General features: G+C 38.1%; 1 protein-coding gene across 2 annotated transcripts in view; it reads right to left on the reverse strand.

Moving 5' to 3' along the window:
- The window catches only part of SLF1 (SMC5-SMC6 complex localization factor 1), a 71,302-nt gene that overhangs the window by 29,497 nt on the left and 24,320 nt on the right, over nt 1–17,485 (reverse strand). For both annotated transcript variants that reach the window (XM_056112606.1, XM_056112605.1), the window contains exons 9-14: nt 17,287–17,409; nt 14,453–14,506; nt 12,986–13,144; nt 11,801–11,964; nt 8,103–8,234; nt 7,201–7,366 (exon numbers count right to left, since the gene is read on the reverse strand). In XM_056112606.1, the coding sequence (XP_055968581.1) occupies nt 7,201–7,366; nt 8,103–8,234; nt 11,801–11,964; nt 12,986–13,144; nt 14,453–14,506; nt 17,287–17,409 (798 nt within the window). The remainder of the gene's footprint in view (nt 1–7,200; nt 7,367–8,102; nt 8,235–11,800; nt 11,965–12,985; nt 13,145–14,452; nt 14,507–17,286; nt 17,410–17,485) is intronic.

The raw sequence follows: 17,485 nt of genomic DNA on the forward strand, positions 1-17,485 counted from the left end.
CCTGTCTGGCATGATTATTCCCAGCTATTATTATCTTACTGGTTTCTTCTCTATCTTACCTACCCTCAGTACCACATACACTTGTGGTTAGTTCCAACCACTGACCAGTTCTCCTAACTGCTATTTTCTCTGGCCATAGCAATTAGTCTTCTACTATATATCTTTTTTTATATCCTACAAATGTTCCTCTCCTTTTGACTCATTTCATTTAGCATGATACTTTCCATGTCCACCCATTTATAGGCAAATTTCATGACTTCATTTTTCCTAACAGCTGCATAGTATTCCATTGTGTAGATGTGCCTTAGTTTCTTTATCCATTTGTCTGTTCTTGGGCACTCAGGTTGTTTCCACGGTCTGACTATGATGAATAGTGCTGCAATGAACATAGGGGCACAGATGGTATTCTGCTGTGTGTTTTTGGTAACTCAGGGTATATTCCCAGAAGTGGCATTGCTGGGTCAAATGGGAGAAACATCCATATTGTTTTCCAAAAAAGTTGGACCAGTCGGCATTCCCAACAACAACAAAGTCCCTTTCACCCACATTCATGCCAACACTGATTGCTTTTGTTCTTTCGGATGGGTGCAAGTCTCTGTGATGTGAGATAAAAGAAGAAATTCAGATGGCCAAAAGGCAAATGAAAAAATGCTCGTCATCACTAATCATCAGTGAGATGCAGATCAAAATAAATAGAATTTTTAAAAAAAGTTTTCTTTTTCTTCCAAATAATGGAGGTTTGTGTAATTTAGATAAAACCTCTTCCAGAATCCCTGCAGACATGTGGAATGAAATATGCAAAGTGTCTTCTGAACACTTATTGAGGAATTGCTATGCCAATAATGAGATGATGAAAGTCTAGTCACTTAAAACTATTTGGCCTTGCTCTAAGGACTGTTACTAAGCATAGAGAAAATTGTGATACGAATTTCTGTGTATTTTTGCAGCCCAAAACATTATAAAAGTCATAACCCTGAACCTAACACCACTAAGTTGAGACTCTATAGTACTTTACTCTCAGAAAAAGATAGAATCAGAAGCAAACTACATGCATTTCTACCTGTACTTCACATGGATGAATAGGAACCCTCCCTGGAGCACTGGGTTAGGAATCCTCAGCTAGTATGACACCTGGCACAAGCACTCAGAAAGCAAATATTCTGGAACTTTACCACAAATTGTTTTTAAGAAACAAAAATGTTAAATGTAATTCATGGCAAATAAACAACTGCTCGCAGAAATACAAAAAAAAACACAAGAGAATAAAAAGTAGAAATAGCCAATAAGGATTTGGTATCAAAAGTAATGAATGAATATATGATTCAGTATCAAAAAATCATGGGAACTGAAGATTGTGTCTATTGAATTGAGTTTCTATGCATGGGTGGGGGCTGGGGGGGGGGTTCTTGCAACCCCAGTGAGGAAAAACGGGGTCTCCGGTGATGGGTCTGGTGTTGCAATGATGTATGCACGAAGTATTGTAAATCCCAAAACCCCAATAAAAATTGTTTTAAAGACTACATGGGCAGAGGGACTGAATATTTTTTAAAAAAGTTCAGATGGCCAGTGGGTAGAAATGAAACAAAGATGACAATAAGGTTTTTATCCCAAAGGCAGGGAAGAATGCTGGAGAATATGTGGAGAGAGGGAAACCTTGTCCACTGTTAGTGAGAATGTAAGCTGGCAAGGCCAGTCCGTAAAATATAAACAGCACAGCTACAGAGTATGAAGATTCCTCAGAGGACCGAAAGACTAGTTACCTATTTCTGTATACTGACTTGAAGACAAAATTACTAATCTGAAGAGCTATTTTTTCTTCCCTATTCATGTTCAATGCAGCTTTATTTATAATATATAAGGATTAGAAACCAAAGTAATCATAGATAATTGCATAAAGATGACTTGGCATAGAGATAAAATACTATTCGGCTTATAAAAGATGAAATTCTGCCACTGTAATAATATGTATGGAAGGACCAAGAGGGCATTATGTTCACTGGAACAGGCTGATGGCAAAAAGCCAATACTATGATTTTATTCATAGACAGCCAATTAAGAAAAAAATGACTGAATAAATAAAAAATGTACAAATTACAAGATAAATTTAATGGCTCAGGGAAATGTGAAATAGTCATGATTAAACCTGATCGTATGGTAAAGGGCAGAATTTCAGTGATGACTGTATATACAGACTGATTTATAATGCTGCAACTGTTAAGATACAACGCTACTCTTCATATTGCTTCACAAATACATCATTTTATAGCATTTGATTTTCCCAACAAAACCTTATTTTTGGATAGAAACTTCCCACTTTTTATTTAAAAAAATTCTTTTATCTATAGTAGTCTAGGTAGCATTAATTATTTTATTAAAGTAGTATTAAAGTTAACGTTATCAATATAAAAAATTACTGCACCCAATCCCAAAGTGACCACAACCATCTGCCTCTGTGCATCCTCCACTCCCTAATGTCCCCACCAGTTTGGAAATTGGTTTTGTATTCTAACGGGTGTGGCATTTCTTAGTACTGCCTGTTCTCTTGTTCTCTCTCTAGATTCCAGTTATGTGAGATCATCTAGTTGTTATTCTCCTGCTGACTTATTTCACAATACCCTTGAATTTCATCCACATTGCAATAAACTGCATGATTTTATCTACCCTTAGAGCTATGTAGTATTCTACTGTGTATATGTACCACAGTTTCTTGGTTGTGTCACCCATTGTGGGACATTTAAGTCATATCCTATCTTGGATATTATGCTAAGTGAATACTGCAGTAAACACTAGTGTGCAAATACCCTTTCAAATCAATGTGTTTTCTGTGTTTTGAAATAGATTTTAAGAAGTGGAGTAGCAGGGCTGTACGGGAGTTCTTTTCCACCTTTCTGAAAAAACCCCATATTGGTTTCTATAGAGAATGAATTAAGTGATATTTCCACCAACAAGGAATGAGGGTGTTCCTTTCTCACTGCATCCATACCAATATTGGTTGTTTCCAGACTTTTTGACAGACATCATCCTCACTGGTGTGAGATAGTATCTCACCTTGCTTTGATTTGCATTGCCCTAATAATAAGTGATGATGAGCACTTCTTCATATGCCTACTAGCCAATAGTACAAGACTTATGTATTTATCTCCTCACCATTTTTTGGATGGAGTTATTGGATTTTCTCCTAGAGTTTTCTAAGTCTTTATAAACCTTGGATATTAGCCATTTATCTGCTGTATAATGTGCAAATATTTTCTCCCTTCTTTTTATTTTACCTTGAGGTTTTTGTTTTTTATTTTGCCAAGCAAGAACCTTTTGATTTGAAGCAATCCTATCTGCACTCAAAGCATTATAGAAATTCAATGTACTTGCCATTAAAATTCGAAACATGTCTTCAAGGGCTTAAAATAAATTCTACTAAATTCTGTACGGAGGGGTCAGAGAATTGTATAGTGGGTAAGGCACTCGCCTTGTAGGCATACAACCCAGGTTCAATCCCAACAGCCCATGTGCATGGTCTCCTGATCACCATAAGGAGTGATCTTTGAGTGCAGAGCTAGGAGTAAGCCTTGAGCACAGCTGGGCATGACACAAAAACTAATAAAAAATTTTATGGAATGATAAAACCCCCCAAGTGGCCAAAACACTCAGATTTTAAAGTTAATCTACAAAACATGTCTTTTGGGTTTACTTGTTTTGCTTCAGGGTCACACCCGGTGATGCTCAGGGGTTACTCCTGGCTCTGCACTCAGGAGATAATACTAGTGGTGCTCAGGGGACAATTTACAACAAATGAATTAGGTATATTAAGAACAAGGAAAGTCTCTTGACCAATCAGATACTTGGAAAACTAAACAGCCACATGTGAAAAAATGAGATTTTGTCTCACACCACTCACAAAAGCTAACTCAAAGTGGACTAAAAACCTCAGGCTAGACCAGAATCCATAAAATACTTCGAGGAAAAACAGAGGCAGAATTCTCAGGGAAAAGGATTTCAAAAGTATCTACAATGATTTGACTCTCTAAGCAAACACCCAACTTTACTTTAGATCTAAATACACTAAAGTCACTGGATGTCAAATTTTTAGTGCTACTTGTTTACAAATAGTTCAGGAAGTTACAGGACACCTAGATAGTATTTAAAGCTACCAGAATTTTTTTATTCCTACTACACAAAAAAAGTTAGATTCACTTGCTTTTTCAAATCACAGGTTCTTTAAGAAGCAAAATGCTGGGGTCTGGAGAAAGTACAACAGTTATCAACCAGTCGAAGTGCAATGGCTGGCAGGACATGGTCCTTAGGAGCACCTTGAGGTGTGGCTCTGTAAGTCCCCAGCACCAGGAGGGTGGCTGGGGAATACCTGGTACCAGAGGGTGGCTGGGGAGTACCTGGTACCAGAGGGCCTGAACAGCATGGCATCCTTGGGGCCCTGAACTCAATAATCACTGGCGGGCTCCTGAAGTTCCAGACACTATTAAGCTTTCCCTACTTCCTCCCCAAAAGCGAAATGTCAAGAAGGTTAAAAAAAAAAGAGGAATGTTTCCGGATCCTGCCCAGGCTGAACCTCATTATCTGGGACAGCTCCGAGGGGGGCAGAGTAGTGGGACTCACCCACCCCAACAGAGCCTCGGGAGCCGAAATCTCCAGAACTTAATCACCACCATGTTCACAGCCGATCTCCACAGGTTTGGATGAGCCTCATCCATGAGTAAATCTGCTAAAAAACTCAGGCATGTGGGTTTTGTGACCAAAATCTCCAGGCTCTAATGAAGTCGAAGAGGGACAACCTCTCCCCATCTCCCTGTTCTTCCAGGAGCCTGCCAGTCACCCCATGAGCTGCTTCTGGCGCCATATAATCACGTTAACAGCCATGATCCAGAGACTCACAAATAAATCCCGGAAGAGAGCAACAAGATGCAGAGATGTCCCTGATCCCAAAGTCACCACCCAGTTAAAAACTTAACTCCAGCTCTATCAATCTATTTAAAATTTTAGAATTCCTGAAGTATTATCATACTCTACACCAGAAGTGATGGGGTGTAAAGTAGAACGCAACTGATATCGATTAAAAATATATAAATATATGTGTGTGCGTATGTATATATCTCCAAATGTATATATCTAGATACATATATACGTATATACATATAGTGTGTGCATATATATATGTGAGTGTGTGTGTGTGTATATATATATATAAAATCACTGAATCACTGTCATCCCGTTTGCCTATTTACTCATGGGCGCCAGTAACATCTCTATCTGTCCCAGCCCTGAGATTTTAGCAGCCTCTCCTTACTTATCTTTCCCAACTACTGGAGGCTCTTTCAGGGTTGGAATGAGAATCATTATAGTTATTCTTTTGGCATATCAAACACGCCATGGGAAGCTTGCCAGGCTCTGCCCGTGCGGGCGGAATACTCAATAGCTTGCTGGGTTCTATATATATCTATATATATAAACACAAATGTAAAATGTATATATTTCTCTCTATGATTTGTTGTCTAATGTCTGAATCTCATCAAACATGGTGTGGTAATTATGGAAAATGGGTAGGAAGTGTCTTATGATGTGTTTGTTGGTCTGGAAAGCAGCCTGCAGCATGGCAGCGGTTGGGTAGTGGAGGTCGGCTGCTGGAGCTGGGTCCCTTGGGGCGGGGAGGGCTCTCACCTGCCCCACTCTGGGGCGTCCAGAGTGAAAGCAGCCTGGCACGGAGTCCGGTGGCATGGTTATGTGGGTCTCATTTTACACTCCCGTCTGGGAGGAGCAGCCGTGAGCTCTGGAGGGTGGCCAATGAGATTATCTGGTGCCGGCAGGGTGTGGCTTATGGGTGTGACCCCTGGGTCACAAGAGACTAGGGGAAGCAGGCATTTTATATAAATATAAATATTTATATAAATATTGGGCTGGAGTGATAGTACAGCAGGTAGGGTGTTTGCCTTGCACACGGTCGACCTGGCCAACCCCGGTTCGATTCCTCCACACTCTTGGAGAGCCCAGCAAGCTACCGAGAGTATCTCATCTCATCCGCATGGCAGAGGCTGGCAAGCTACCCGTGACGTATTCAATATGCCAATCGCAGTAACAAGTACAACAATGGAGACGTTACTGGGCCCGCTTGAGCAAATTGATAACAACGGGAGTGACAGTGACGAGTTAATATAAATGTTATAATATTTATAACATATTTATATAAATATAACACTTGTAACAATATGTTAATGAATTTCTTATATATCAGGGCTTAATGGCTGGACTTAATGGCTCCAGGCTGAGATACAACAATCTCCACGTACTTTCTTCTAGGAAACTTTTTCTGAATTTTTTAGCAGATTATTCATAACAAGTAATACAAAATAAATTGTTTAGTGCCTGATACTGGGACCGGATAGGGTGGTGGTTGAGTAAATTTGAAATATTGGTAGTGGGAAGGTGTAATGGTGATGGGATTGGTGTTGGAATATTGAATGTAATAAATTATTGTAAACAACTTTGAGCGGGCCCAGTAACATCTCCATTTTGAGACTTGTTGTTACTGTGTCTGGCATATTGAATACATCACAGGTAGCTTGCCAGGCTTTGCCGTGGGGGCAAGATACTCTCGGTAGCTTGCCAGGATCTCCGAGAGAGGCGGAGGAATCGAACCGGCTCAGCCGGGCTGGCTGCGTGCAAGGCAAAGGCCCTATTGCTGTGCTATATTTTGTCATTGTCACTGTCCTCCCGTTGTTCATCGATTTGCTTGAGCGAGCCCAGTAACGTCTCGATTGTGAGACTTTGTTACTGTATTTGGCATTTCGAATACGTCACGAGTAGCTTGCCATGCTTTTGCCATGTGGGCGAGATACTCTCAGTAGCTTGCCGGGCTCTCCAAGAGGGGAGGAGGAATCTACATTTTATAAAAATAAAATTAAACAATTTTACTTTATAAAAATAAAATTAAAATTAAAAATGTTAGATTTAAATAGATTTCTTAGCAGTAATGGTCAAATCACTCCCTAGACACTATTCTAAAATGAGATGATGAAACCAGTCTCCCAAGATCTTTTTACCTTAAAACAAAGTAAATTTAATAGAAAATATGATGCATCTAGGTATATCTTACCTTCTCCCAATTAATCTGAATAAAAGAAGAGAAAAATGCATAAATTTTAAGAGACGATTTTCATAGTCCATCTTGTTCATTTGCATATTAACCATACTTACATCATTAGACTTGCTTTTTTCCTTGTGAGAATATATAGTCCACTCCAAAAGCATATTTAGTGGCTTGGTCAAAAGTCCAGAGGTCTCACTCCCTGACCAAAAGATTTCAAGAAGAATTGCCTTTCCTGCTATTTTCAGGCTCTGAGAATCTGACCAGTCGCATAACCTAATGACAAGATGAACAAAATACCATTTTTTGCCATTTGATTATTACAGCTATTAGGCAGTCTTGTCCTTTTCCATAAACAATATAAGTTAACAAGCTCTGAATGAACAAAGGTCATAATTTAAAACATCTATAAAATATGATTATAATTCAGAACAAATATTTTAAGAAATGGGTTCAGTTCAAATAATCATAAAGTTCACACAGTACTAAGTGCTAGCTTTATAGCATTAAAAAAAATACTTACTGTAGATATTATGTATTCAGTATAGCTTTTAACTCAAAAGCATAGCTTTTAAGTCATTCATTACAAGCAATTAAAAATTGTAGAAATCCTGGGTGAGAGCGAAAATACAGTGTGCAGGGCTTTTGCCTTGCACGAGGCCAACATGGGTTCAATCCCTGGTCTCACAAGCTTGCTAGGAATGACCCCAAGCACACAGCCCGAAGTAAACACTGAGTACCGCTGAGTATAGCCTACCTGCCCCACACATACCAAAAAAATTTAGAAATCCTGAAAATATACTCTATTCAAATGCTACATGGTAAAATCTAAAATTGAATGGAGAAAGTATAGAGAATATAAACTGCAACTGAATATAGAGGATGTATGTTATTAAAACAAATCTCTATCAAGCTAGAGAACAAGGGAAGGTTTTTAGAAATATGTATAAAATTATTAGAAAACACAAAACAACATATAAAAGTGTTTTTTTTTTTTGTTACTGAAACGTACCTTTGACTCAGATGTCTCACTTCACTTTCAACTAAATTAAAGAAAAACTTGAGTAGCGTCAGGTGAAGCACCTTAGACTCAATGGTGCTTTCTGAAAGCTGGTGACAAAAGCTCTCATTGAAAAGGCAAGATCTGAAAAACAGGACGCCAACACTCTAGAACACAAGCAATTCATTAGGTGATTTGGAAACAAAGCATGTATCGCTTTCTTGTCCTTCTTGGTTTTGGAGTCACACTTGGCAACGCTCAGGGGTTACTCCTGGCAGTGCATTCAGGAATAACTCTTGGCAGTGCCCAAGGGATCATATGCAACACAGGGAATGAAACCCAGGTCACTAGGCAAACACCCACTCACTGTACCATCACTGCAGTCCTCAAAGTATGTCTTTTCTTAGGGCAAAGTTAAAAGTTTAAAGGACTCTGCTTCAACAAAACAGACTCACTTAACAAAATTTCCTAACGATATATTGTATTTCTATATCGCATCGTGTCAAACACCACACAGTACATAATTCTGAAGGATACAGTTCTTATTTCTCAATTTTCCAAGGACTATAATATTTAACAGCCACCTGGTATTATCCCTTTACTCTCAATTTCATCAGATAAAGGACAAAAATATTAGGAATATAATAAACCTTTTGATTCAAATGACCAGCTTACTCTACATTTATTTATGTGCTTCCTCTTACTCAATTATTTTCTTTTTCATTATTTACATAACTAAAAGTGATTTAGGGGTATTTTTTTAATTTTTTAAAATTAAAAAAAATTAATAGCACAACGGTAGGGCGTTCGCCTTACAAGCGGCCAACATGGCCGACCCGAGTTCGATTCCTCCGCCCCTCTCAGAGAGCCCGGCAAGCTGCCGAGAGTATTCGATATGCCAGACACAGTAACAACAAAGTCTCCAATGGAGACGTTACTGGGCCCGCTCGAGCAAATCGACGATCAACGGGAGGGCCTTTACCTTTTACCTTACCTTTACAGCTGAAAAAACTATTTTCTTTTTATTTTTTTATAGAACTTTCTGCAATGATGGATATGTTCTAATGAACACTTGAAATGTGACCACTGCGACTAAAAACCTGGATTTTTAATTTATTAGATCTTAACTACACACACACACACACACACACACACACACACACACACACACACTTCTACGCTGGAGAGATAGTACAATAGGTAAAGTACTTGCTTTACATGTAGCCAAAGGGGGTTTGACTCCAGCACCAAATATGATCCCCTAAATACTATCAGGAATAATCCCTAAGCGTAGAGGAGGAGTAAGCTCTGAGCAAAAACCAAAAATCACTGTCACTGTCCTCCCGCTGTTCATCCATTTGCTCAAGTGGGTCCAGTAATGTCTCCATTGTGACAATTGTTACTGTGTTTGGCAGAGAATTGAACTCTGGTCGGCCAAAAATAAAGTAAAAAAATAACTAAATATCCTTAAATGTGGCTAGTGTTACTGGATTGAACAACACAGTAACATTTTAAAAGCAGAATGTATGACTACTAAGAGATAAGGATCAAGATTTAAGAGAATCTAGGCAGCAATGCTAATTATAATCTTCTCTCAACTTTATTATTAATTTTAGGAACAAAGCAATTCTTGTAAGTCCACTCCACCTTTTTCATTTCTACTTTCTTTCTGAATACCGGTCTCAGGTTAAGAGTGTCCTTAATAAACATTAACTATATAAACTCATTCAATTCCTAAATCTGTTCTGGAATGTCCATATAGTTCTTAGTTCTTTAAAACTGTGAGAGACAGAACATGTTTTTTGTTTTTTTTTTTTAAACTGTCTGTGAGTGTATCATTTTAAAATCGCTAGAGATGGAGACAACAGTTTTTTGGTTTTTTTTTTGAAATGATGTGTGTGTGGGACTGGAGGGACAGTACAGGGGACAGGGTGTTTGCCTTGCCCAGGCTGGCTCCAGTTCAATCACCAGTGCCCCTAAGGCCCCAAGTCCCGCCAGAAGTGATTCCTGAGCATCATCAGGTGGGTGCAAAAACAAATCAAAAACAAGGATATATGTGGGTCCAGGCTGTCTTGGTGTTAAATGAAATTTAAGGGAGGGAGACGGGTAAGGAGTGGAATGCGGAGGGGAAGGAGAGCGCTAGGAGGAGGGAGGGAGGGAGAGAGAAAGGGAGAGAGGATTTTTCAATTATGTGGAAAAAGTTATCTTTGGCCAAAAAGGGCAAAGAGGTTATGACTCTGGTCATGCTTGTGGCAATGTGGTCAGATCACCTCACATCTTGTCCCCTGAGTATCACTGCACCCTTGGGGCCTAGAGCTGGACTGCTGGCCTGGTTGGCTGCGAATTACAAAGAGGAGAGTAAGCCCTGAGCACAGAGAGGTATGGTCAAAAAGACTAAGTCAATAATTTTTTGAAAAGAAAGAAAAAGAATGTTATCTTTTTATTCATGGAAAGTACCACAATGTCTGTATGTATGGAATAAACAATAAACATTTGTTAAAAGAATGTGTACTTAGATAAAATGTGTACTTAAACAATAAACATTTGTTGAAAGAACATTTTTACAAAGCTCAGAACTTAAACTAAACCACTAGATTTTTTTTTATTTCCTTTTTGGGTCATACCCGGTGATGCACAGGGGTCACTCCTGGCTCTGCACTCAGGAATTATCCCTGGCAGTGCTCAGGGGACCATATGGAATGCTGGGAATCGAACCTGGGCTGGCTGCGTGCAAGGCAAACTCCCTACCCACTGTGCTATCACTCCAGCCCCTAAACCACTAGATTGTTTCAAATGCATACCACAACTGAGATGGTAGGCAAATATTTATGATCAAAGAGTTGACCAATGGTCTAGTTTTTTTCTGATTTAGTCAGGTTGTCCTTTTCCTTATTATGGACTTTCTAAAAGTGAACACTTAAATAAAAAAAACATCTATCTGGAGCAGATACTAGGAAAAAAAGAATGGTGGGGGATGATTATTTGTGCTATGGTAAAAGAAAAAAAGGAAGGATTTCTGCAGAGTAAAATTTGAAAACAAAGAATTTAAAGGCGATGACATGACGTGAAGAAGTATGAAAGATAATAATGCCAGGAAACATTCAGTTTAGATTAAAAATACAAAGTTCTACCTGAAAAGATATAAAAGTGACACCTTGCATATTTTAGAGAAGATGTAAGAGAAAAGTATATAAAAGTATATAAAATTATAATTGCTCACACACTGATGACCAAAAATTGATAGTCATTCAATAAATTCCTAGATTTTTAAAATTATGCGAATATATCATTTCATTAAAAAAATAAAAATAACTGCGAGTGTATTTCACATAGTCTTTGACAATTTTATTTTTTTAAACTAACTGACAACATGACTGGTCCAGCCTTGGTCTTATGGGTTGTATACAAAACAAAAGACACAAATCTTTAAAAAAGCAACATACTTATTTTTGTTTGTGTTTGGGTCATATCTGCCTGTGCTCAAGGCTTACTCCTGGCTCTGTGCTCAGGGATCATTTCTGGAGGGATCAGGGGACAATATTAGGGATCAAACCTGCCTTGGACACATGCATGACAAGTGCCTTATCCGCTGCAGTCTCCCTTCAGCCCCATAAACATACAATTAAAAAAAAAATCTATGTGTGAGTATGTGTGTGTATAAACAGAACTACCAGATGAAATCGAACATCCTCAGACAAGAAATTTCTTACCTGATCAGCACTTCAAATAAAGACCACGCTCCTTTCATACACGTGGGACACTGAAACAATTCTAAGTAGTATCGTGACATGGCTGGAGACTTCCAAGGCGGATGCAAGTGAAGAAGAGCCGACAATATGTGAAAGTATCGGCCAGAAAACGTATCTATGTTATCCTGTTATTGAAAAAGAAACAAATAACAAAAAAAACTATAGCTAAATTGAGCTAATTGAGTCTAAAGATATCATAAATTGGACCTAAATTTCTTGGTAAATACATGTGTTTTTAAATACATGCACAAAGAACAGATGGACTATCATGTCTAGTTAATAGTTCAATATCAGGAGAGGCCCTCTCTCAATATGTGTACATGTCATAGAAGATACTGGTTATTGTGACATGAAATGTCCATTTTACTTTTTATGATTCAAATGAGATTGACTTCCAAAATGTATCCTGATATGAAGAAACTTTACATTCAATATTTTTAATCAACTCTAATACTGGATTAAAATATTAAAATCTATTTTATAACATATAGGATATATTATATTCAGATCGGCACCTTTATTAAAAATATTAATATCAGGGGCCAAAGAGATATCACAGTAGGCAGGGCACTTGTTTTGCACGTGGTCGACCAGGACTCAATCCCTGGCATCCCATAAGGTTCCAAGGAGCACCAGGAGTGATATCTGAGTGCAGTCAGGACTCAGCCCTGAGCACTGCCTATTATGGCCCCAAAACAAAAACAGAACAAAAAAATAGTATTATACTACCTTTATAAAAATCTACTTGCTACTGATTTTCACTTTAAGTATATTCACCATCTATGCTTATCATGAACAAAAATGATTCGTAACATATTAAAAAACTACATGATATTCAGTTTACTGCAATCTGTCTTATTAGATACTTCAATATAAAACCAAATTATAATACAATTTCAAATTATTATTATAATTTCAAGACAAACTGGAATATAATTTCGATACAAACCAAAGAGAACGTAAACTTGGAAATCCTAGATTGTTTTACCTTAGGAATAAAGTAAAAAAAATCAATGGGTACTGCCACTTCCTAATAGATGAGGAGTAAAACACTATAAACAGGAAAAAAAAAAAAAAACAAAATACACACACAAAAAAGGTCTAATAATGCCCAGGTCAAAACATTCTTTAAAAGACTGCTCTTACCTGTAGAATGTTCTCTAGAAGAGCACGAAGAAGGCATACAGGGGGAATATAATGTGCTTGCAAAGAGGAAAGTTCCTCAATTGCTTCCTTAAAAAACTGTCCTTCTATGAGGCTTTCAATTAAATTTAACACACCTCTGGGAAATTCAGCATTTTTAACCTTAAAAACATAAAAGGATTTTATGATTCAAAAGTAAAATTTATCACCAAATTTTGAAATACAAAGGACCTAGGTTTCTTTATTTATAAACATAATTCTTACCCTCATTACTTCATACAGTAGCTATGCAATTCAAAAAGAGTAACAGTAGATGACTATTTTATAACTCAAAAATACTGCAAAATACATTTCTGCATTTATTATTTTGTTGCTTTAAATAGCATGATAAAATACTACCTCTAAAAGTAATGTTCAGTCAAACACCCCACTGAGTTACTCTGGCAAGCATTAAAAGCAAACTTTAAAGGCATTTGCTAAGTGACTGATCCTAAGATCTTGGTTAGAAATATAATTATACATAGATCTTTAGGTACAAGATTACTTTTTTGTTATGTTTAAAGCAGTTCACAGGTATTAAGATCCACTATATTACAATTATCAACTCATATCTCAAAAAGTGGCAAATCCTATAGTATTATAAAATTTTTTGGATGCACATTACTGAATTCTTAGGTCCTCAAAAACATGTTTCTTTCTGTCAAAATAATTTCAACAATTTAAATCTTTGAACTAGCCAATAATTAAAAATAATCTGAAAGACTATAGGAAATAATACAAATTGTTTTTGTTCTGGGCCACACCGAGCTGTACTCAGGGAATCACCCCTAGTGAACTCAGGGGACCACAAGGGGTGCCAGATTGGACCTGGGTTGCCCACGGGCAAGGCAAGCATCCTACCCACTGTACTACTGCTATGACCCAAAATAAAATAATTCCGAAGAGGGGTCGGAATGATGGTCCAGCGGGTAGAGCATTTGTCTTGCACACTGCGCACCGAGATTTAATTCCCAGCACCTAATATGGCTCCCCCGAGTTCCGCCAGGAGCGATCCTGAGCGAGCCCTCAGCACAACCTGGAATAGCCCCAAATCAAAAACAATATTTTAGAAAGAATAAAAATAATATATTGTAATATCGTATAAAAATTCTGAGCTGGAAATAGTCATTGTGAAGGGCTGTGAGATACAGCAAACAGCGACACCAAGCTCTTTGCTGCTGATGACGACATGGTACTTTAGATTCTCACCAGTTTTCATTACTGCACAGAATTTTCATTTGTGGAGTACTGAGTTTTCTTTTAAATTTTTAAATCAAGAAATTACATTTCAGTTTGATAGAAAGCTTTTTTCATACAGCCAATGCATTCCTTCACGTCAAAATTACCTAAAATAACCAAACAGAGCCCCCCCCCCCCCCACCGTTTTTTGGGCTCCAATCACCACTTTACTCCAATCACGTCGTGCCTTACCTCTACACTGTACACTGGCTGTTTATCTATTCGAATGCAGTTGTACCTGATAGCCTATAAAACAGCAACAACAGAATTAAAGATTTTTAAGTCTAAAAGCACACTTCTGCTTACAGAGCATAACACCTTGCTCAAACTTACAATGAGTTTGAAGAACACATTAATAGGGCCGGGGAAATGGGGCCTCAGGGTCTGCCTAGGTTCAATTTCTGGTACTGCACAGTCCCTTGAGCAGCACAGTGAGGCCCTGGTGGCCTCTGACACTGCTGGGCCCAAGTACCCCTGGGTTTATTAGTGGCAGGAGTGATGCCTAGGCACCAAGAACTGCTTGAAAAATTTGAAAGGAGAAAAACACGTTAGGGGCCGCATCCAACTCCTGTCATCACCTGATTACCTAAGTACTGCAGGGAGCTGAAAACACCCCCCAAGGACCACCAGGAATGATCCCAGTCACAACCCCCCATTAACATAACCCCCAAACAGCTGTAACTAATTGCACGTTCATGTTTGCTTAAAGCAGTGACTTCTTTCATTTTAAGGGACTGGCACTCATGAGAAACCGTTCTCCATTTTTTTCCTTCTAAATTAGAATGACTTTTAAAAAATTATGTAAGACTAGAAGAGCTCTATTACTCAACCTCCCTTACTATTTTAATAATTATAAACATAAAAGAACATTTTATATAATAACCCACACAAGAAAAAAATGTTGTATCTTTCTTTCTATCTCCATTATCATCCAACAATCTTCTTGTGTTCTTTGAAGATATCTATAAATTTTCTGCCAAGAATTACACTGGGAAAATAATTGCAACAAACACGAGAAAATATCCTGATCAGACTTAAGAGTGCCATAGACAGTGATTTTTTAAAACTCACTGTAAAGATTAAACTATAGTATGACAAACAATTGGCAGTGGAAGAAATACGTAAACACAATAAAGGTATAATATATGCCCAAACTTCAACTAACTGAAGCAATGCAAATTGAAATAATGATATTGCTCCAGCTTCCCCTAAGCTGAAAAGGTAAGAAAAGGCTGCAAGCTAACTGAATCATAATTTTTCCTGAAAATCATCAGAGACACACATTTTAATGCAACCAACTATTCTGCTATATAGAGGCAGACCGGACCCACCAAGAACAGGGGGCATGAAAACTGATTTCCCTCAGACTGAGAGCCTAGAAGGAAGCCTCCTTTAACACACTGACACTGGTTCATACCACCAGTGGCTCACACTTGGATGCTGCATGTATAGCATGTAACATCAATGGCTCATCTTGGCTGTCACAACAGACAGACTGTACCAACATTAATGGGTACTGTGGTCACAATTTCATATTATACTTTAGCTGAATACCACACAATAAAGTGGAGCACTATTAAATATGAAGCTGTCCTCTCATTGTCTGTACTGCAAACCATATTACCCATAAAAGCAGGGAGAGAGTAACAGGGAAATTGTCTGCCATCGAGGCAGGGGGAGAGTGGGACGAGGGGGGAGGGATACTGGGGATATTGGTGGTAGAAAATGTACACTGGTGGAGGGGTGTTCGATCACTGTATGACTGAAACTCAAACATGAAAGTTTTGTAACTGTAGCTCATGGTGATTCAGTTAAAAAAAAGAAAAAGAAAAAGAAGACAACGCTGTCAGGAGTGATAGCACAGGGGATAGAGCATTTGCCTTGCAAATGGATGACCCAGCATCATATATGATTCCCTGATAACTGCCAGGAGTAATTCCTGAATACTGCCAGGTACTGTGACCCAAAAACCAAAGCCAAAAAAAAAATAAATAAATAAAAGAAAGAAAGAAAATAAGTTTTTTAAATAAATATGAAGCTGCCAGATAGTGAGGAAAAAAAAAATCTGGAAAGCCAGCGACTTAAAGAGGGTAAGGGAATTTAAAGTAGGAGCTGGAGACATAGCTCAGTGAGAGTGCTCTTGTCCTGTAAGTGTGGCCCTAAATTCGGTTGCCAGCACCACAAAAACAAACAAAAATTCCAGCAGTCAAATGCAAGCTAGTATGAGAAAACTGACAGGACTGGAAATCAGACACTAAGGGAATTTGTACCCAGTGGCACCTCTGCGAACCTTATCAGATGCTCATGCAAATGGAAGCAAAAACAGGAGACAGGAAACAGCCTCCCTTCCTCAGGAGGAGTGCACAGTGGGAAAGCCAGAGATCCTGTTTCCCTAAGGGCTAAAGAGAAAAACTCACACCCCTCCAGGGTGGTAAGGAAACAAGAAACAAGAAGAAGATAACCTTATCCCAGAGAGAGGGCAGGGAAAAAAAGCAAAACATGGTCTCAGGTTCTTAGCAACCTCTAGGACTGAAGGCAAGGTAAGGACTGAAAGAACCACAACCCTGCAATTCAGGGTCCTTTATTAAAACCTGTGTAGAGTGAGGCTGAAAAGAGAGAAACAGATCATCTTCCAGTATCCACCCTCCAGTATCATCTTACGAGGAATCCAGCAATAAATTCTAACAGCCAGTAAACATATAAACAGCAGAGAAATCAGCATTCTTACTAAGTGTCCAAATACTTTATTAATAACAAAATACAAATAAGAATGGGCTGGAGAGATTTTATAGCAGATAAGGTGCTTTCCTCGCATGTGGCTAATAGAGGTTTGATCCCTAGCACCATATAATGATCCCCTGAGCACAAAGTCAGGAACACCGCCACATGTAATTTCAAAACAAATGTTAATGAGAAAAAATATTTGAAGACAGACATAATAAAGGGTATCAGATTACTAGAATTGTATTTTTGTTAACATTAGAGAAAGACATGAAACTACATATTTTAATAATGCTAAGATCTACCTGAGCTCTATATATATGCTTCCGTAAGGCATTTTTTATTTCAACAATATCCACGTCCATCCGAACATCCTTGGTTTTTGATACTTTGGCATGACCAGCAAAAACAGAGTTCTTCATTTCTCTCTGCATATGTATAAAAATATTTTAGATAACATACTAAAGACACTGTCAACAAATTATAAACATTTCAATAGACAAT

Source organism: Sorex fumeus, unplaced genomic scaffold (genome assembly GCF_029834395.1).
Source record: "Sorex fumeus unplaced genomic scaffold, SorFum_2.1 ptg000018l, whole genome shotgun sequence".
Lineage (NCBI taxonomy): Eukaryota > Metazoa > Chordata > Mammalia > Eulipotyphla > Soricidae > Sorex > Sorex fumeus.